The 22,635-nt window shown below is 45.3% G+C and overlaps 1 protein-coding gene across 6 annotated transcripts in view; it reads right to left on the minus strand.

Moving 5' to 3' along the window:
- The window catches only part of PHACTR1 (phosphatase and actin regulator 1), a 527,559-nt gene that overhangs the window by 186,812 nt on the left and 318,112 nt on the right, over positions 1–22,635 (minus strand). For all 6 annotated transcript variants that reach the window (XM_027525394.1, XM_027525392.1, XM_027525395.1 and 3 more), the window contains one exon: positions 13,024–13,188. In XM_027525394.1, the coding sequence (XP_027381195.1) occupies positions 13,024–13,188 (165 nt within the window). The remainder of the gene's footprint in view (positions 1–13,023; positions 13,189–22,635) is intronic.

Genomic DNA, 22,635 nt, shown 5'->3' on the forward strand with positions numbered 1-22,635 from the left:
GAGCAGAGAGGCTGCAGGGTCTGTGCCTTAACCACTGGTTCACACCGCCTCGTCACAGGGAACTCCGATTACCTTGCAAGTCAGTGGCCGGGCAGACGCCTCATCACAAATGCTGTGAAGCTTGTGTCCTTTCAGAATCAGTTCTGCCGATGTCCAGCCCTCAAACAAGCACTTGCTCCAGAAGCCAGGCTGTCAACGACTGCTCACCTAATCCAGGATCTTTTGTTTCTGTGTGCCCTATAGCAGAAAGATGCCATGTTCCAGGGCCAACAGAAATGCGATGGTTTTGAATGGTATTTGCTTGGAGCCAGTTCATTGTATTCTTTCTTAGTCAATAAACAAACAAACCATCTGCCATGTACATGACACTGAGCTAGATACTGTGCGATGCAAAGATGGGTAAGTTGTTAACCCCTGCCTCTAAGGGCATTCAAGAAAGAAATCATGATTTCCAGTGTCCGTGTTTATTGATGAGATTCTCTTCCTTCACATTTCAGCTTTCTAGAGATAAGTAGGAAAAGGAAAGGATCCTGTAACATCACTTTAGTGCAAATGAATGGTATGTTTTAGCATCTAAATTATGAGTTCCCATATTCATGGATCCAAAATGCAACGTAAGTGACAAGATGCCAGGCTTAAGTTCTTACCCTGCCATTTCTAACTGAAAAATATTTAGCTGCTTTAATCATCAGTTTCTCCACCTGCCAAATGGGCCTAATAACACCATGCAGGTCTGTTGTGAGAGTAAAGTAATATGGCATGGAAAGGGTCGTGCATATTTCACATTCCCAGAAAACCCAATAGATTATAACAATTTCCCTTGTTATCAACAAAACTGTTACAGCACATTATACATGGAAAGAAGGGAATAAGCAGCACTCGCAGTTTTCTTACACCTTGACAATGGAGGTTGCTGGCTTGCAAAAACGGCACCCCATGAACCATGCTCCTGGTACTCACACTCTTGCTTGGTTTGCTTCAACAAAGAGTCTGGGCTGCTCCGGTGACTTGTTTTTAAGCAACAGAACCCTGCAAATGTGATACTGGGCCAACTCTGGACAAGAGTCTTAACTGGCCTGGCAGCTTTTACTTTTGCATTCTTGGGGGCCCTGAATCACCCTGCTGGACAAACCACAGGAAGAGACCTCGTGGAATGGCTCTGTGAGGACCCAGAGAAGGAGGGAGGCCCCAGGAGCCTCCAGTCCCATCTGTCTGCAAACACGTGAGAGGCCCCAGGGCAGACTGACTGAAGAACCATCCAGCTGAGCCCAGTCACAGGATGTAATACAACTGAGTTCATTGCTTTAAGCCGCTAAGTTTTGGGGTGTTTCATTCCAAGCAACAGATAACCCAAGCAACAGTACTGCCCAGATAACCTGACCTATGAACTCTGATAAACTGAAGAGCAATCATGGAAGTCCTTCCAAGGCGGGGACCTTCTGGCTTATGCTTCAGTTGCTGCCCTCACCTCTCCACTTTCAGACTATTAGAGGACCTCAACAATACAGCTGGCCAGCCACTGCGCTTGGGTACCCACTATGTCAGGTGCTCTACCTAATGCTGGGGGTCAGAGGGGCAAAGGCAGGCAGGACTGCCATCATCAAAGACTTCACAGTCTTGACATGTAAGCAAAGCACGCTGCATAAAGTTCACTTCAACAGGAAACAATGATTTCTATACAGTCTCCACTCCAGGTGGGGGCTGATTTTCACAACCTTTAGCCTGTCCCTCCTAGAGTTGTCCTTTAAAAATAGGACCACTAAGTCTACTTTGCCTTCTAACCCCTAGATGTTCCCGCTCTGGGCCATGATGGGTACGCAGGAAAGAAGATTCTGTACCTGTCCATGCTCAGCCTTTTTTGTTGTTGTTCTTGAAGAAACTGAATTTTCCAGTCATACAAGGAGAACTGTGATCCAGCCAGGTGCTGAGAGCTACACAACTTGATGATTTCTTATTAAAATCAGATGCTCAATAGTGCTCTGATTATTTGCATGTTTGTTTTTCCTCGTCAGGAGACTTGTCGTCACTGAAAAATGTGTGGAGACACACTTAATCTGCCTCCACAGTCACTGCGCTGATGTTTCTGTTTCCCCTGGAATGCTAAAGCCACGTGAAGGCGAACTCTGCATCTTGACACAATCCAATCAATCTCAAAACACGCTTCCCTTAAGCTCATACCCCTTCTGGTGATTACTCTGTATTTCTCCTTCTCCCTTCTAGCCAAACTCCTTAAAAGAAGTCTGCTTCCTCAGTGCTCATTTACACCTTAACCATAAGCTTTCTAAACTCCAAGCCATATGGATTTTCTGAAACTGTTCTTCCCAAAGACACCAGTGATGAGTTGTCACTGAACCCAACAGGCACTTTTCAGTCCTGACTATCTCGTCAGGTCCTGGCAGACCGGAGCCCCCTCCTGTCTTGAGATCTGGACAAGGAAGCCAACAACCCCTCCTGTTTTCCTCCTAACTCCAGCGGGCCTCGTCTACCTTCTCCGTAGACTCCTCTGTCTGTGTTCCTGACTTACAGGTCAGGGGACCTCAGGGGGCTCTGAAAGCCCCTCTTTGCTTCCCATGGGACATTCTCCTTTGGACTTTTCATTCCATGGCTTCAACGAATATCCAGGTCCCACAACTTGCAGATCAGCATTTCCAGCCAGACCTCTCTTGATTCCAGTCCTCTGTATTCAGTATCTTCCATCTATATTTAATATCCCTCCAGCATGCCTCCAAATATATGCTCAATTTTCCCCATAAACACGATGTAGTAAGTGGTACCTCCATCCATCTGACTGGCATGTCATTGCTCAAGAGAAAAACCAGAGCATGCTCTTTACTCTTCCCTTACTCTTCACATCCAAGCTGTAATCAAGTCCTGCTCATTCTGTCTCCTAAATATCTCCAGCAACTGTCTTGGTTATCTTCATTTCTCGCTCACAGTATAATCAACCACCTGCTAACCACTTTCCTTGTTACCAGAACCAGAGACACTTCATATTCCTTTGGTTGTGACAGCAATGAGGTATCTTGATTCTCTCACAAGCAAATCTTCTGTCATTACAAACACAAATATATAGAAGAAGCTACATTAACAGCACTGGGTACCCCTGCAAACTTTCCCCATCATATAGAAAAGGAGCTTTCAAAAAGGCAGGTCTTCCGACAGCTTCCTGAGGATAATGCATCAGGAAAAAGCCTGATGAGAACTCCACGATGTTCTCATGAGAACCTCTAAGAGCAGACCTTTGCCCACCTCTTCTTCCTCATCTCTCACATGCTCTGAACACCTCTAAGCCAACAGTCCTTTCCCAACCACCACCTCTCTGCAAGCTGTAGACAGCCAATCTCTCCTGTCCTCTTTTCCAGGCTTCCTTCCACTGGGAGAGAAGATTCTCTCACCCCCATTGCCTAACCCCTTAGTTAAATGCCCCTTTCTCTAGGAAACCTTTCCTGGTAAGTTAAGAGTGCAGCTGGCTTTGTCTCCTTTGAGTTCCTGGAGCTCTTGTGTGTCTCCCATCACTTTCACTGGGCTGACCAAAAAGTTCATTTGGATTTTCCCATACCATATAATGCAAAAACTGGAATGGACTTTTTGGCCAACCCAATGCTCTGTTGTAATTATTGACTTCATTACTTGGTTTTCCCTTCAGGCCATAACCTTTGGGGGATGGGGGACTTTTCTGTCGTCACTGCTGCCTTCTTTAGGCACAGTGGCAGTGCTTGGTACATATACGTGGGTGCAACACGCCAAGCTGGTATTATTTCTAGACTTGCTGTGGTTTACAGAAGTCTGAAATTCTAACCTCTGGCCAGGCGGATAACATTACCTTGTCAGCTGGGAAAGCGCGGCTACAAGAGAACATTAAAGTTAGGGCACAAAGTCCTAAACCAGCTCTCTTCCAAGCACACATGTGTCTATTCATGATAACTGATGTTGTCTATCTATCAGTTTCAGCTCTCCACCTGAATGGGAAGGAAAAAAACTTCCAACTCAAGAGTGCCAGTGATGATCCAGAGGGTCTTCGTAGTGAACACAGCCAGTCTTGTGCCGGATCTGAGGCAATGATTCCACTTGTGAAAGGGATTTTCAGTTCTATGCCAGAAAAGGATGTCACGATAAGCCTGGAAGAAAAGTTTAGGGTTTCATTCTCTCTTCCAGGAATTGCAGGTGACCTAGGTCTTCCCTGGAGACTCAGATGGTAAAGAATCTGCCTACAACTCAGGAGACTGGGCTTCGATCCCTAGGTCAGGAAGATCCCCTGGAGAAGGGAATGGCAACCCACTCCAGTATTCTTGCCTGGAGAATTTCATGAACAGGGGAGCCTGGCAGGCTATAGTCCATGGGGTTGCAGAAGAGTCAGACACGACTGAGCAACTAACATTTTGCCTCAATCACACAGCATGCTAGGGATCCCTAATAGACAGGAATCAGCAAGGTGGGGCTAGCAGGGGGGCCAACTGTCCTGGATATCAGTGACAGACTCTCCCTTCAGAGCCAGGAAGCCAACACACCAGGTCCAAAGGCAGAATCCAGTTTACACTGTCTTCACTATCTTCCCTGGTGGCTCAGAGGCTGAAGCGTCTGCCTGCATGCAGGAGACCTGGGTTCGGTCCCTGGGTCAGGAAGATCCCCCTGGAGATGGAAATGGCAACCCATTCCAGTATTCTTGCCTGGAGAATCCCATGGACAGAGGAGCCTGGTAGGCTACAGTCCACGGGGTTGCAAAGAGTCAGACACGACTGAGTGACTTCACTTTTACTTTCACTATCTAAGCAGTTTTATTTGAAGAAGAACAATTCTAGAGACATGGGCTACCCAGGGAATCCTGAAGCTAATGGCTGCCAAAGATATCAGTAACTCTGCATGAATGGATGGAAGAAATAAAGGAAGTAGAGTCTGGCCCTGAGGGAAAGGGGCGACTAGAAAGTAGCTGAAGTAGGTACAAGCCAGGGTTCAGGGTTGGCTCCTGCTCTGGGGAGGGGCGGTGTGAGATAAGCAAAATCTACAGCTGGAGGGCAATCAGTCTGGGGACCTAATGAGAAGGCTGGAGCTCCGTGCTCACGTGAGTCCCTAAGCATCTCCTACCCACAGTTGTATTCATGTCATGCTATACAGAAAAACACTGGGCAAGTCATGCAGACTGTTCTTGGACCCTGTTATTAATATGAACGGAGCTCCCAACACATTTCAGGCCTGGCCCTTCAACACTGCTGGCAGTTGGGTGGGGCTGGAGCCAAGTAAGGCAGCGCTAGGGGTGAAAAAAACCCATCTTCCAGGAGACATAAGAGACGTGGGTTCAATCCCTGGGTTGGGAAGATTACCTGAAGAAGGAAATGGCAACCCATTCCAGTATTCTTGCCTGGAGAATCCCATGGACAGAGGAGCCTGGCGGGCTTACAGTCCATGGGGTTGCAGAAGAGTTGGACATGACTGAATGACTTAGTACTCACAGAGCAAACAAAACCCAGGGGTTGGTGCTCAGGCTCCCAACTGTGTGCCAGGCAGATGGACCGCCCATCACTTCTGCTTGAAAGTCGCTGCCTTGCTGCGACACAACTTGACCTGTGCTAGATGAGGGTTTGTTAATAGCTGGAGTAAATGTTTAAAAAGCAACCTTTGATTTTCTATGAATTAAACTGCAGTACTTTACTGGCCTGAAATTATTATGGGCTGAATCATCTCAACTGGAATAAACGAAACAGAATCTTTCCAAGAACATATCAATGAACAATTAGTTGAACAGCAGAATCAAAGGACAGTTCCTTTCATTACTTGATTGAAAATAGGAAATTAAATCAGCACAAGATTTTGCGATAAGAGAGATACATAGGGTGTTTGCCCTACGTATGGGACAGGATCATTTCTCACACTCTAAATAACTTCCTGACCTATTCCTCCACCTCAGCCACCCACTTCCAAAGCTTTGGTCTGCATTTTGTCTCCATAACTTTGAAGATCGCAAGTTCAACAACGCGGTTCTGAACCCACAAGCTCCTGTCCTGCCAGCTTGCTTCTGGCAACCGATCCCACTGACCGTCTTAAAATTCTTTGACTTCTTCGGAACTTAAAGTCACTTTTTATTAGAGTTATTTCTTTTGTTTAAATTATGGAAATTTCAAATATACTGAAAACTGTAGAGAATAACATTCACGAACCCACCACCCAGGATACACATTAATACTGGACCTTTTTGCCTCATATTGTTTAAAAGAAATAAAATGTTACAGTTTCTGTTGAAGTTATCAGGAATCCCTCCCATTCCCATTCACTGTTTTCAGGGCATATATACTGCTGTAAAAACTACAACGTATCTCACTCTGTCCATCCTTCTACAATTTGCTTCCTTCACTCATCAGCGTCTTCAAGATTTGATTTTTTAAAATTCCTTTCAACCCACTGGACCTCTCCTTTCCTATCCAATGTAAATTCTAGGAGCACATTGGAATGAATTGCATCCCCTCAAAAGATGTTCAAGACCTAACCTTCATCAATGAACCTTACTGGGAAATATGGTCTTTGCACACGTAACTAAGTTAAGGATCTCTGGATGCAGTCATCTGTCCTGGACAGTCGAAAGCATCAGTTCTTCCGCGCTCAGCCTTTTTATGGTCACACTTTCATATCCACACACGACTACAGGAAAAACCACAGCTTTGACAATGTGAACCTTTGTTGATGAAGTGATGTCTCTGCTTTTTAATATGCTGTCTAGGTTTGTTATAGCTTTTCTTCCAAGCAGCAAGCATCTTTTAATTTTGTGGCTACAGTCGATGCTTTTGAACTGTGATGTTGGAGAAGACCCTTGACAGTCCATTGGACTGTAAGGAGATCAAACCAATCAATACTAAAGGAAATCAACCCTGAATACTCATTGGAAGGACTGATGCTGAAGATCCAACAATTTGGTCACCTGATGTGAAGAGCTGATTCATTGCAAAAGATTCTGATGCTGAGAAAGATTGAGGGCAGGAGGAAAAAGGGAATGACAGAGAATAAGATGGCTGGATGGCATCACTGACTCAACGGACATGAGTTTGAGCAAGCTCCAGGAGATAGTGAAGGACAGGGAAACCTGGTGTGCTGCAGTCCATGGGGTCGCAAAGAGTTGGACATGACTGAGCGACTGAACAACAATCCTGGATATGGAATGGATTCTTCATGCAATGTCTCCTCTCTCCTCCTAAGAGAAAGGAGACTGAGATTTGAGACAGAGAAATCAGGTGGGATGAGGACCATGTGAAGACTGAGATTCAAGTCTGGCAGCTACAAGCCAGGAAACACTTAGGGTTGCCCAGTAGCTACCAGAAGCTACGAGAGGCATGGGATAATTCTCCCTCAAAGCTTCTGGGAAGAACCAACCTGCCAACACCTTGATATTGCACTTCTGGCTTCCAGAATTATGAGAGAAGAACTTTCTGCTCTTCTCAGCCTCCAAACTTGCAGTGATTTGTTACAGCAGCTGCAGGAAACTGACATAAATAATCCCCGTTGTCTATCTTGCCCTTTTATCCATCTGGCAAAACTCCAGCCATGGACAGACCCAGCTATCTGCTTTATGCATAGCTGTGCTCAGACAGCCATGCAGACTCATCACCATCGACCTGAATTGGGCCTAACTCTGCACATCTTCCTCATCTCCTCCCTGGTAGGAGATGATTTTATTTATCACCTAGGAAGACTCAGGGTCACTTCCAACTTCCTACTTGACCAGGAAACCAGGCCCTCTGATTCCCTTGCTTCACTGGAGGAGGCTGTTTAGCCCTTTGCAGATGCTAATTCTCCCATCGGTGCTCTATATCCCAACTACCTCTGTCATCTCAGCCCTCTTACCCTTTTGGTTTCATATTTTCTAACTCTTTCTACTGGATTCCTCACACTGGCTCCTCCTGCTTCTGTCCCCTTCATCATAAAACACCAGCAACAAATTAGAAGGCACACACACAGTCCCTCCCAAGCAAAATGCACACGTACAAGCCCCTGAAGACACATTCGTGTCCTCCACCATCCATTCTGGTGTTGTCTCTTCTCCACTTGACAGCCAGACATTTTGAGAACTTATTCTTCCTTATTTCCTGCTAAATTCTCACTGCACACTCATTTGGCACCTACTCCCAAAGAACCCACCTCTCACTAACTTCAGTGAACTCTAGCGACCAGAATCACTGATGCCGACGGGCATTTTTCTGTACCTCTTTCACTTGACTTCTTCATGGCAATGAACAGAGGTCATCATTCCCCACGTCTTGAAACATTTCTTGTCTCTTGGCTCCTGTCTTCACATCCTTCTGGTTTTCCTCCTACATCTTTCTTCCTCCTTCACAGGTTCAGGCCACTCTGTCCAGTCACTAGCAATGACATTCTTCCTCTGTCTACAAGACAGTCTTCAGCCCATTTTCTTCCCTTTCCCTACTCACTCCCTTGCCAAGCTCACATATGGTCATCGCTCTAATCAACACACGATCCCAAAGTAAATCCAAAGCAGACCTCTCCTCTGCCTTCCATATATTCAATGCCAATACTGGGTATCACAAAGTTGACTCGAACAGAGACCTAAAATTAGACCTATTTCCCCTGCACTTCCCCGCCCTGCCTCCGCTCCTCCAAACCTGTCACTCTCCCAAAGGACTCATTTTTAAGGCCACGCCATATACCCTAGATCAACATTAGAGTGTCAGATGTGACACTTCTCTCTTCTTCCGCCAACTGATCTGTTGCTAATTCCTGTCACTAGTTTCTTATGACATCTCCTAAATCCACCCATTATTCTATCACCAAATATTAGTCCAACCTACCAGCACCTGCACAGCAACCTCCTAACTGGTTTTCCTGCAGCCACGCCCACTCTTGTCTGATTTTTCCTACAGGATACAGGACCAGCGAGGCTCCGGTCTCCGGTAACCATTCCAGCCTCAGTCCATCCCATATGCCTTGCTTTCCATTCTCTAGCCACTGATTTTTGCTCTCCTAGCTTGCTCACTCCTGCTCTGTCCACCACAGGACCTTTGCACATGTCATTTCTGCTACCTGGAATGCTAATTTTATAAATTTTTACTTCTCCTTCAGATCCCAGCTCACATTTCTCTCTCTCAGGAAAGTCTCCTTGCTCCCTGAAGCTCCCCCTCTCCACCATTCTTTTGAGTACCTTCCCTTCGCTGTCCTATCACAGGTGTGATCTTAACCGTAACCGTAACCTTAACCTTTACTCTTGCAATTTGATTGTCTGCCTCTTCCAACGACACCACGCATGCCAAACCCACAAGATCTGGTTTCCGCTCACGCTCATACCCCACGGCCAGTGTCAGTATGTGGACGGCACTCAGGACAAGGTTTGTATTATTTTTTTTATTGTTGTTCAAGCCCTAGGGATGCAGGAAAGCTTTAGAAGCACAAAGGGAATTTTGGCACATGGTAGATTTCCAGGGCCAACTCCTGCAGCTTATGATTTTCTGTCAAGAGGAAACAAAACCGTAATTTGGTGGCATCTTCACAGTTTATTCCTGCCAGTTCTGCTTTTCTATAAATACAGTCCTCATTTTCAAAGGATCTGGAGAAGATGGCTGTGGTTGACTACTCTGGGGGAGGCCCTCTCGATTTCGGACAGGATGCTGTCACCTGTCTCTGCCCCTGGGGCAGGTGTGGGGTGTGTGCTGGACACCTGTTGCTGATTCTACAGAAGCTGGACCTGTCGGGCTGAGTGCATCACAGGACCTGGGCAGGGCACCTGAGGGCAGGCCGAAGGGCGTGTCAGGATCATCTCCATGAGGACCTGTGATGTGGTGTTCTATCCATTCCTATTTTATTCCTACCCTCGTGTAACGTCGGATGCTTCTGAGAGAAGCTCCCTGTCCTGTTGGGCTTTCACCACCATCCAAAGTTCAGTGCTGAAGACCTTTTAAGGACACCAGCCTTTAGCTTGGAATACAAAGACGTTTGAGCAGCATGGAACGTGGAGATAGGTCTTTGATAAACTCATGTAATTGCTGATGCCAAGACTGAGAAAATGTTGAGCTCATCATTTTCCAACGTGGTTCTCTTATTGCTAATATGGCTTACAAAGCCAGATTTCTGGATGCACCTTTGAAAATGCTGTATACACAGACACATGCATTCTGTAACTTGAGTTACAGGGAAACTACAGTATAGCTAATTCTGGCAAATTAGAAATGTAACTCACTGTGGAAATAACAATAGGCCAAGTATCCACTGTATTAATGTCCTTTTGTATAATCAAGAAAGCACACAAGTTTAAATGCAAATACATAACATAAATGTAATATCTGGGCTTATTCTGTGTATTTAAAATTGTGGAAATTGTTTTACATATGAAAATACATTACATACACATATGTACACACACACACAACAAATATTTGCATAATGGTTGAAATTGATCAACCAATTAACATTCCCACAATCAGTCAATTCTTTTGTATACTTGACGCTTAGCCACGCATAGTAAAGTCTGTACTTTAAAGTACTATTTGATCATACACACAATTTATCATGTTAAACATCCTTCAGTTGTCATTTTTTTTCTCTGTGAAGTTAAGAACTAGCACAGGAAGTCTCTCCTTATTTACAAAAATCAGGAAAAATATTTCTGAATCCAGTTAAGAACAAAATATACTACAGTGCACACCACTGACTTAAACTAAAAACCAGATTAGCTGGTTACAGCATATAACCCATCCATTTATCATGGTTTACAGACAGCCTACAGCCTAGCTTCCATTTTCCCTAATTCAGGAGCTGACTGGCCTTTAAAATAAAGCCACACAGGGACTTCATTGGTAGTCCAGTGGCTAAGACGCCACGCTCCCAATGCAGGGGGGCGGGGGTCGATCCCTGGCCAGGGAACTAGATCTCACAGGCCACAACTAAGACCCCACACACTGCAGTGAAGACAGAAGGTCCCACGTGCCATGACCAAAACTCGGCACAGCCAAACAATAAAATAAATATATTTTAAAAAAATAAGTAAAACACATGGAAATATTACATTCATCTGCCAAATGAATCAGTTTGGCCACTGAGGTCATAACAACTTGCTAAGATGAGTTAATACTAAGAAAGATTAAAGTTGCAATTTTGCCTATCTCAGGTCTTAATTCTTTCTCTCTAAAGTTTTAAATGAAAAAATTTTCAGACTTTAATGGTTCATGAGTAGTCTGATGCCACTGGATTTGCATCCATCAAAGGACAGGTTCTCTGATACCTTAAAGAAGTCAGCACAACGGTTCAGGTGCCTTTTTGCACAAGAAGCATCGGAGCTTCGCCCCACGGTCTTGCCAAATGGACCAAGCCAAGCTCGTGACTGTCCAGAGGAAATGCATCCGCTACAGCATCATTCAGGAGTTCATGCTGATACATGGCAATTATTTAAATGTATTATATAGGATTGTTTCATTATAAGCTGTTTTCATAGCACAGTCAGGAGGACCACAAAGGAATCTGTGGAATCTTATTTTTTTCCAGTGCTTCCAGAACATTCCCTGTTTCTTTTCTGTTCACATCTGACCTCTCACTTTGCCTGAGAATATATTTCATTTATATTTCTGTTCTCCAAGGCAATGCTCTAAGTGCCCTTTTCTGTTTCACTCTGGGGGGATATAGGAGAGTCATCCCTTTAGAGTTTTGCTTGCATGAAAACCTCTCAGAAGTGTTTAGAGATATGTAAATGACCTACACGCTTTATGATACCTTAATAAGCCTGTATAATGGAGAAAAAGCCAGGGAGAACGCATTCAGGTGAAGAGACTGTCAGCGGGGTGACAATTTAGAGATTCATGCAATTCACAGATTCATTCTAATCTCAGGAATGAACAAGTGATGGCAACAGGACATGGAGGCGTCCATCTCAGAAACAAGCAGCAACTGGGGATGGCTACATGAACACTGGTACAGATTTCAAGACTTGGCAACTTTCCTATCTCTTTCTCTTTCATTCCTCAAAGCAACCAGCATGAAAATTCTCAGATCTGTAGACAAGGTACGAGAAGCAGATTGCCTATTTCACACTTTGGGAGTGAGCCACAGCGGGAAGAGGACCAAGAAAGAGAGAAAGTGATGATTCTGAGGAGGAGGGAGAACAGGACATGGGGTAAGAAGGAACTAAAAGCCCCAGAGTGGCCCTAGATGACCTGTGTACTTACGTTATCAAAATCAGAATGAAACAAAGAGAATGAATCTGCATGGTTCCTGCATCATCTCATCTCAAACCCAACACAGTGAAACCAGAACTCTTAGCATTTCTTTCCCTAGGCATTTCTCTGTGTAATACTCTTACCTATTAAAAAAAAAATGCACATAAAGTGCCACCAGGAACATCCTACTAATACATAGTCACGTAAGGTACCATTCTCACCCCATCTCACAAACGAGAAAACTGGGGTGCAAGGTTCAATCAACCAAGGTCACGCAACTAACAAGTTTCAGAGCTGAACTTGAAGCTAGGTCATCTGACTCCAGAGTCAGGGCTCGTCAGACCCCAGCCATGCTGAGTGTACCCAGATTCCCTTGCTGTCGACTAGGCTATGAACTAGAGAGTTACCTTTGTCATTTTACAATGATGCTTCACTTATTCAAGATTTTTCCTCCATAAAAAAAAAATACCTATTCCTATCTGCCAACAACCATATACAACTTACTTTCTGCTCTGTGTCGATTTTTAACCAGAGGAGGGAAAATAAGGATAAAAAATAAGAAATGGATTGTCAACGCTGGAATGAAAGCATTCAAGTATGGGCAAGGTGGAGTGCTAAGTTCAGATATTTATAGATCAAATCAAAGTGGTGGTTGTATAAACCGAAAAGCACCAACAAAAAGCCCGAGACTCATGAAAACACATAGGATCTAAAAGCCATTTTCAATCACACTGAAGAATTATTCCACATGAGAGCAATTCCAAGGCTTGATTTTTTTCCCTTTGGTTCAGGCAGCCAACTGTAATTAAATTCTACTAACAAACCTACCGAGTTGAAGTCAACAGATGCCCAATGAAAAATCAAGGCAAACAAATAACCTTACCTGCAGACGTGTGTTTGAACTTTTCGCTTTTCTTCTTCCTCCATTTCCAAGGCTTGAAGATCCTCCCCAGGTTGGCAAACTTACTTCTCCTCCGGATGGGTGGGGTGTGGGTACCTGGGACGAGGGAGTCAGAACGCATGGCCGCCAGCCTCTCCACTTCCTCAGCTTGTTTTCCCGAGGAGGAGATGGAAAAAGGAGAAAGAAAAGTGTTAAAACGGGAGCCTCACAGATGGCCAATGTTTTCCATGGTTACAGATAACAGAAACCACGTGACCGAACTTCCGTTTCTCTTTTTGCCTTTTGGAATGGGAGTCATACCAACATGTTCTAAAGGCTGGTGACAGTCAGCCAAAGCCTAGGGTATCTGGAGCACCCAAAACGGATTTGGCCAACTTTAACCTAGGCTCGAGAAGGAGGACGAGGAGGAGCAGAGCCCTCCTGACACAGAGACTCCCAACAAGGCGAGGACAGGCCGTGAGAAGAGTCAGATGACAGTCAGTGTAACTACCGGTGCAGCACTTTCTCGAGTAAGACTTGGCAGACGCTATCACTACAACACCGTCTGCTGAGAAAAGAGGGAGAAAACATTTACCAACCGTCCATTCCAATGCCAACACGTTCCACCACCCACGACGCTCTTTCCTAGGATGATGCTTCACCCAGACGGGCAGAAGCACTAGATTCTACTGAATGAGTGGCTCCACCTTAAAATCCAATTGACTGTTTTCAGAATCACACTTCAGTAGATCTTATAATTGCTTTAATTCCTCTAGGTCTTTTTGTTCCTGGTACTTTGCTTTAATAAAAAATTCTTAGAAACTGAGAGTGGAGAGTGACATTAGGTACCATCTAGACTCATCCCACAGAGAAGGCAATGGCAACCCACTCCAGTACTCTTGCCTGGAAAATCCCATGGACAGAGGAGCCTGGTGGGCTGCTGTCTATGGGGTCGCATAGAGTTGGACATGACTGAGCGACTTCACTTTCACTTTTCACGCTTGGAGAAGGAAATGGCAACCCACTCCAGTGTTCTTGCCTGGAGAATCCCAGGGACGGTGGAGCCTGGTGGGCTGCCGTCTATGGGGTTGCAGAGTCGGACACGACTGAAGCGCCTTAGCAGCAGCAGCAGACTCATCCCAACAACTTGACATTTGAGGACATGAAGACCTTCAAACTCATAATGCCTCGGGGACCCTTTCTTAAGGGCCACAATCTCTCTGACTCCTTTTACCACTTGGGACAAAACTTTTCCAGTGTACTTGAGCATCCATAGATCTCAGGGAGGTAAAGAGAAGGTAACCTTGTTGGCAAAATCAAGGCAGGAGGGAGGGACCTGCCTTTCCAGAAAGTCCAGTTACATCTAGAGCTAAGGCCAACACAGAACCACTCTGCTGAGCCTCTAACATAATCCTTCAGAAAAACTCCTGGACTTCGCAACACAGGCTGATCTCTGAAGCTCGGTCTTACAGCCTGATGTTTTACCTGCTGTCATCCAGTATGGATTGAACTCAGGAGATTCAATTATTCAACAGAAAGAGAAAGAACAGCACTGAAACATACACACTGCCATGTGTGAAGCAGATACCCAGTGGGAATTGGCCATATGATACAGGGAGCTCAAAGGGGACATATGTATGCCTATTGGTGATTCATGTTGATGTACGGCAGAAACCAATACAATACTGTAAAGAGATTATCCTCCAATTTAAATAAAAACAGACCTATATATGGGACCTCAACCATGTGCCAGGCAGTGTGCGACAGTGACAGATGATGGCAGGTTGGTAAAGGCTGTGGGCAAGACTGAAAGGAAGTAGATGAATTTTAGAGACGTCTGGGAAGCCAAGTCAACAGGACCCAGGACTGATGGGTGGTTGAGGGGGAGGAGGCAGATCATTCCTGATGCCCCATGGATCATGTCAGTGGAATGGCCCCCTCCATTCATGGAATCAGGGAACACTGTGGGGCCATCAGTTTGGGGGACGGTGGTGAGCACTCAACAACTTGAACACATTGCATGGCGAAAGCACTTAACCCTTTGATTACAGGGTTCAGTGCATGGGGACCCCTCTCTTCCATCACTGTCTTACGTGACCACTTAATAGTGAGCCAGACACTGATCTTTCCTGGAACAGATACACCGAAGAACTGGACATGCTTGGGCAGAGTCTAGAGGAGGAGACAGTGGCATCAGTGTGGAAAATTCTGCTGTCAGAGGGAAACTGCCAAATTCAACAGAGGCAAAGAGGACAGAGGGGCGGACTCTTCTTCGTCACTGGAGAAGACCCCAGGGTGTGCCATCTGGGGCTGGATTTTAGAGAAGGAACCGTTCTCCCTACATGGGGAAGAAGAGAAGTGGATCTCTGGAAGGAGAAAGAGACCCAAAAGGAACAGAGCGGGCTGAAAGAATACGGCATTGCCTGGGAGCTGTAAGAAACCCAGGGAACCAGCGGAGTCAGCTACGCTGGGTGAGACGGGGAGTCAGTGCTGAGAGGCGGGCATGGGTCCAGAGTCAGACTCTGCAAGCCTTCGGAAAACTGGGTGTTTGGGTTTCATCCTATTTGCAGAGGGAGATGGACGGGAATCTGAAAATGGGAATTGACATTATTACGTTCAACGAATACTTCCGGAATGCTCACTGCGTACCAGACACTTGGGCTATGTCAGTTAACAGAAGATAAAAATACCGACTGATGGAGCTTACACTGGGGGTAGGGTGGAGAGCAGGCAACACACAGCAAAACCAAGTAAACCGCACTGCATGCTGGGAGACAGCCGCTTGAGGGAGAAAAGAAAAGGTAAGTACGACAAGTAAATGACATCAAGAGTGTCTAGATGGGGGAGGGACTCAGCCTTAAATAGCCTGATTGAGAAGACATACGACCAGGACACAATCAGATTTGTTTCCGAGAAATACTATAGTGACAGCCAACGGCATCTTGAACTGGAGTGTGAACAGACAGGTGGTGGAGCGTAACAAAGGAGCCCACCAGACACATCTGGAGGGCAGTGACAGAAGGGGCACGGAGAAAAGACGTGATCCAGCAGAGAGAGAATCAGCACATCACGGTAATCTTCTAGATGCACATGGCGGAGGACAAGAGAGCAAGGACGAAGTTTTCGCTTCCCACGACCAGGGAGATAATGAAGACTTTACATGTTTTAATGAACTCTGACTAGAAAGGAAAGAAGCAGAAAAGGATGGTTGCTCAAGGACAACGGCTTTGAAACCAAATAATGAAGTCTTTTTTTTTTCTTTAGGGGGTTGGATTTTATTTCTTAAGCTCACAGAGAATTACTGAAGAAAGTTTGTCAGGAAGGGATGGGAAGACAGGATCACATTACTAGGCTGAGCAGCAAGCACCAGCGGAGAGCAATAGACTGAAGATGCTGGGAAGAGATTGAGAAGTTTGTGAAACAGGGTTCTTAGGGAGGAGAGGTAGGATCAAAAGTACTTACAGAAATCGGTCATCAAAGACTTTACTCTGAGTTATGAACATCTGAACCGAGGTCTGTGATCACAAGTGGCACGGATCAGATGTGAGCCTCAGGAAGATGAATCTGGCAGCAATGGATAAAGTGGATTACTGGGGACTGAAGAGACAAAGATAAAGATGGAAGAGACTTTAAGTAAGTCTGGGCTACAGAGAGGCTGAGCAGACTGGTTTAAAAAAAAAAACAAAACTGCAATGAGGAACTAGAAGCCAAATAGAGCAAGTAAACAGCCTCTGGAGCAATACTGATTTTGGAAATTATTCTCTTTAAAGGCTACCAGCTGCTTGAGTTGGTACCCTCTTGAGTGTGCTAAGTCGCTTCTATCATGTCCGACTCTTTGCAACCCCATGGACTGTAGCCCACCAGGCTTCTTGTCCATGGGATTCTCCAGGCAAGAATACTGGAGTGGGTTGCCATGCCCTCCCTCCTCCAAGGGATCTTCCCGACCCAGGGATCCAACCCGAGTCTCATGTCTCCTGCACTGCAGGTGGATTCTTTACCACTAGAACCATCTGAAGGCCCCCTCAACAACGCCGAACAGCTGGGAAGAGCCACATAGTGACAACTGTGGGAAGCCACAGCAAGGTTTTGAATTCAGGATGGAAACCAGCTCAAGACAGTCTGGTGACCTGATTCCCACAAGATCACTTTCTCTTTTGTAGCCATCACCTTTTGAAAACTTCTTACCTTAGTTGATAATCTCAGCTTGTCCAGATTCTGCACCTATCTTCCTAATCTAGTCTCCTGCCTTCAAACTTACATGTTACACTGTTGCTAGATTACTTTTCTCAGAAATTTCCCATGGCTCCCCATAACTTAGAGTAGAAAGTTCTAGTTTCTTGCTTTGCCCTTCAGGAATCTCCATCTGAGTTCCTGCCCAGAATGATCTTCTAGTACTTCTCTAAACAGAGTTTGCAGCCCAAATGAAACGCTGCCTGGACCCAACAGATTTGAGGAGTGGGAATCAAACCATTGAAATTATATGCAAAATTTCATGTCTATTTGAGTATCTGCATTTGGCTGGAGGAGTTCCCATCATTTGAGTCTCCAAACACTCTAAGACACAAAAGGTAAAAAATTTAAAGCATCCAGGGGCTTTCCCGGTGGCTCAGAAGTCCCTGGTCTGGGACGATCCCACATGACTCAGCAACTAAGCCAATGCACCACGATTACTGAGCTTGTGCTCTAGAGCTCGGGAGCTCCAACTACCAAGCCCACATACCACAGTTACTAGAGACCTAGAGTCTGTGCTCTGAAACAAGAGAAGACACTGCAAAGAGAAGCCTGCTCCCCGCAACTAGAGAAAAGCCCACACAGCGACTAAGACCCAGCACAGTTCAGTTCAGTCGCTCAGTCGTCTCCGACTCTTTGCGACCCCATGAATCGCAGCACGCCAGGCCTCCCTGTCCATCACCAACTCCCGGAGTTCACTCAAACTCACGTCCATCGACTCAGTGATGCCATCCAGCCATCTCATCCTCTGTCGTCCCCTTCTCCTCCTGCCCCCAATCCCTCCCAGCATCAGAGTCTTTTCCAATGAGTCAACACTTTGCATGAGGTGGCCAAAGTACTGGTGTTTCATCTTTAGCATCATTCCTGCCAAAGAAATCCCAGGGCTGATCTCCTTCAGAATGGACTGGTTGGATCTCCTTGCAGTCCAAGGGACTCTCAAGAGTCTTCTCCAACACCACAGTTCAAAAGCATCAATTCTTTGGCACTCAGCCTTCTTCACAGTCCAACTCTCACATCGATACATGACCACAGGAAAAACCATAGCCTTGACTAGACAGGCCTTGTGTTGGCAAAGTAATGTCTCTGCTTTTGAATATGCTATCTAGGTTGGTCATAACTTTCCTTCCAAGGAGGAAGCGTCTTTTAATTTCATGGCTGCAATCACCATCTGTAGTGATTTTGGAGCCCAGAAAAATAAAGTCTGACACTGTTTCCACTGTTTCCCCATCTATTTCCCATAGAGTGATGGGACCGGATGCCATGATCTTCGTTTTCTGAATGTTGAGCTTTAAGCCAACTTTTTCACTCTCCACTTTCACTTTCATCAAGAGGCTTTTGAGTTCCTCTTCACTTTCTGCCATAAGGGTGGTGTCATCTGCATATCTGAGGTTATTGATATTGCTCCCGGCAATCTTGATTCCAGCTTGTGTTTCTTCCAGCCCAGCGTTTCTCATGATGTACTCTGCATAGAAGTTAAATAAGCAGGGTGACAGTATACAGCCTTGACGTTCTCCTTTTCCTATTTGGAACCAGTCTGTTTTTCCATGTCCAGTTCTAACTGTTGCTTTCTGACCTGCATACAAATTTCTCAAGAGGCAGGTCAGGTGGTCTGGTATTTCCATCTCTTGAAGAATTTTCCACAGTGGATCCACTGATCCACACAGTCAAAGGCTTTGGCATAGTCAATAAAGCAGAAATAGATGTTTTTCTGGAACTCTCTTGCCTTTTCCATGATCCAGCGGATGTTGGCAATTTGATCTCTGGTTCCTCTGCCTTTTCTAAAACCAGCTTGAACACCAGGAAGTTCACGGTTCATGTATTGCTGAAGCCTGGCTTGGAGAATTTTGAGCATTACTTTACTAGCGTGTGAGATGAGTGCAATTGTGCAGTAGTTTGAGCATTCTTTAGCATTGCCTTTCTTTGGGATTGGAATGAAAACTGACCTTTTCCAGTCCTGTGGCCACTGCTGAGTTTTCCAGATTTGCTGGCATATTGAGTGCAGTATTTTCACAGCATCATCTTTGAGGATTTGAAACAGCTCAACTGGAATTCCATCACCTCCACTAGCTTTGTTTGTAGTGACACTTTCTAAGGCCCACTTGACTTCACATTCCAGGATGTCTGGCTCTAGGTCAGTGATCACACCATCGTGATTATCTGGGTCATAAAGATCTTTTTTATACAGTTCTTCTATATATTCTTGCCACCTCTGCTTAATATCTTCTGCTTCTGTTAGGTCCATACCATTTCTGTCCTTTATCGAGCCCATCTTTGCATGAAATGTTCCCTTGGTATCTCTAACTTTCTTGAAGAGATCCCTAGTCTTTCCCATTCTGTTGTTTTCCTCTATTTCTTTGCATTGATCGCTGAAGAAGGCTTTCTTATCTCTTCTTGCTATTCTTTGGAACTCTGCATTCAGATGCTTATATCTTTCCTTTTCTCCTTTGCTTTTCGCTTCTCTTCTTTTCACAGCTATTTGTAAGGCCTCTCCAGACAGCCATTTTGCTTTTTTGCATTTCTTTTCCATGGGGATGGTCTTGATCCCTGTCTCCTGTACAATGTCACAAACCTCATTCCATAGTTCATCAGGCACTCTATCAGATCTAGGCCCTTAAATCTATTTCTCACTTCCACTGTATAATCATAAGGGATTTGATTTAGGTCATACGTGAATGATCTAGTGGTTTTCCCTACTTTCTTCAATTTAAGTCTGAATTTGGCAATAAGGAGTTCATGATCTGAGCCACAGTCAGCTCCTGGTCTTATTTTTGTTGACTGTATAGAGCTTCTCCATCTTTGGCTGCAAAGAATATAATCAACCTGATTTCGGTGTTGACCATCTGGTGATGTCCATGTATAGAGTCTTCTCTTGTGTTGTTGGAAGAGGGTGTTTGTTATGACCAGTGCATTTTTTTGGCAAAACTCTTTGCCCTGCTTCATTCCATATTCCAAGGCCAAATTTGCCTGTTACTCCAGGTGTTTCTTGACTTCCTACTTTGGCATTCCAGTCCCCTATAATGAAAAGGACATCTTTTTTGGGTGTTAGTTCTAAAAGGTCTTGTAGGTCTTCATAGAACGGTTCAACTTCAGCTTCTTCAGCATTACTGGTTGGGGCATAGACTTGGATTACTGTGATACTGAGTGGTTTGCCTTGGAAACGAACAGAGATCATTTTGTCGTTTTTGAGATTGCATCCAAGTACTGCATTTCGGACTCTTGTTGACCATGATGGCTACTCCATTTCTTCTGAGGGATTCCAATTAGCCAACTTAAATCATCTTCTGCTAAGGAGTACAGGGAGAGGGTATACACTGAAACCAAAAAAAAACAAAAGCAAAAAAACCCAGATACGAGTTATTCAGGATTGCCACAGAGTTCGCTCTCATAGTTGGTGCTTCCTAATGGTCTGTTCAGCCAGTAAATGAATGACGGCACTGACCCCACTCATTCACACTATTTTGAGAGGTATGAAACTCAGCATCCCTATTTGACTCAGAAAAATGCACTGCGAGGACCAAAAAGCTCTTTCACAATCACAACTTCCAGAAATGAATTAAAATCATTCTGAAATTACCATGCTAAAATAATTATAAGAAATTAGGAGTGCCTTTGAAAAATTTAGAGTGGAAAAGAGCTGACAAACCATTACAAAGGCCTAATTATAACTCCATCTTTAAATGAATCCTTATGAAGTATATTATTAAACCCAAGATGTTTAGTCCTTAAGTCTGGAGTTTTTGAACAGATGGATTACTTTAACTGTTTATGTTCTAATCATCACATGACTTCTTCCCCCCGTTCATCTGATGGAAGGGGCTAGCTCTCAACCTGTTTTGCCCCTAGACAATGATCTTGGAAGGCCTGAAAGTGAAGAAAGAGACCAACTCTGAACACAGTTTGAAGAGGAAGAAAAACAAGAAAACAGAACACGGCTCAGAATACAGTGGCCTCTGTCCAGCCAACCCCAGGGACAGGAGCGAACAGGATGGAGCCGAGTAGGTGAGAAAGGTCTGTTTATGAAAACAGCCTTCTTTTGAAACACATCAAGAAAAGGCTGCTTCGCCCAAGCCCGCTGCTCTCAAAGGTGGCTTCCTCTTGCTGCTGAGAGAGGAGACAGCTGTCTGGAGAAAGTGCTCCATTGAGACACAAATCAGCTTGAATGTCAACGGCCAGAACTGAGAACACTGACCCCCGCAAGGTGGGAAGCTGGGCAGCTGAGCCCATTCAGAGGGAGGAGGGGAGGCCTGGATCTCTGGGGGTCTTCCCTGCGCATCTATCAAAGATCCCCTCCTAATAGACCAGGTGGGCTGGTCTCCCTTTCAGGGCATAACTGGGATGGATTGGCTTTATCAGACAGCGGGGCCTGTCTGGGAGGAGGTGGCTTTTCATTCTCTTTAGCAAAGCAGGAGACAAAACACTGATGGATGCATGATTTTAACACATTATTGACCAGGGGATTTTTGCAGAAGCTAATGCCTGTGGCTGGTGATTTGTTATGTAAGTGAATATTGATACAGTCCAGTCAAAAACGTTCAGGGTAACAAATACCTGAGCATTAACACCTCTCTGGTCAATAAGTTGTTAATTACCAAGAACCCAAGGAGCTGTGTCTGTGTGTGCTCTGAAGTCACACACCACCACCCCCACCAGCTCCCTGGGGTGGCCAGGCTGCTCCTGGTGGGCTCTTAGAACCTGCGGGGGGTGGGGCACAGCAGGGCACTTCAGCGGGCATTCCCTTACATTGGTTATTTCTTATGGTGGCTCAGCTTTCAAAAGGCTTATCCAAAGGAAGCACCAGCTTTGGCGTCCTGCTGGCCAGGAATGTGTTAGTCATTCAGGGTCCCCCTGAGAAGTCTGGACAGAAGGGAGCCACAGCGTCTGTGTTGTCTGATGTCTAGTCAACAGACAAGGCAGAAGGGCCAGGACATCTGGGGCCTCCACTCTAGATCTCTCCACATGCCAAGTGCTCTTGGGATTTCTGAACAACTTGAGAGGCTCCCAGGTTGGACTCTTGCTTCTCAACCCAAAGTGAACCCCAGAAGAGAATGCTTATGGAGCAGGATCCGGGAACATTCACTTCCCCTTCCAATAAGATTGCAAGGGGTTCTGTTTTCATGACATCTCACCAGCCTAGGAATGGGAGCCCAAGATAGGGGTGGAGAGCTGTCAATCAAGTACACTGAGCTGCCCAGGGCACAAAACTGCCGCCTTTCTGCCTCAGGCAGGATGACCTTTGCTTACAGATGCAAAACAAGGTCACACAGGTCCCTGGCCAGTTAGGAAGTGCTCAACTACGACCGCTCTCCCCTTTTAAAAATGCAATTTCAGTTCCAAGAGACACCTTATCACATGGACATGGAGAATGGTTATGAAGCACCAGGCATA

This window comes from Bos indicus x Bos taurus, chromosome 23, assembly GCF_003369695.1.
Source record: "Bos indicus x Bos taurus breed Angus x Brahman F1 hybrid chromosome 23, Bos_hybrid_MaternalHap_v2.0, whole genome shotgun sequence".
Classification (NCBI taxonomy): Eukaryota; Metazoa; Chordata; class Mammalia; order Artiodactyla; family Bovidae; genus Bos; species Bos indicus x Bos taurus.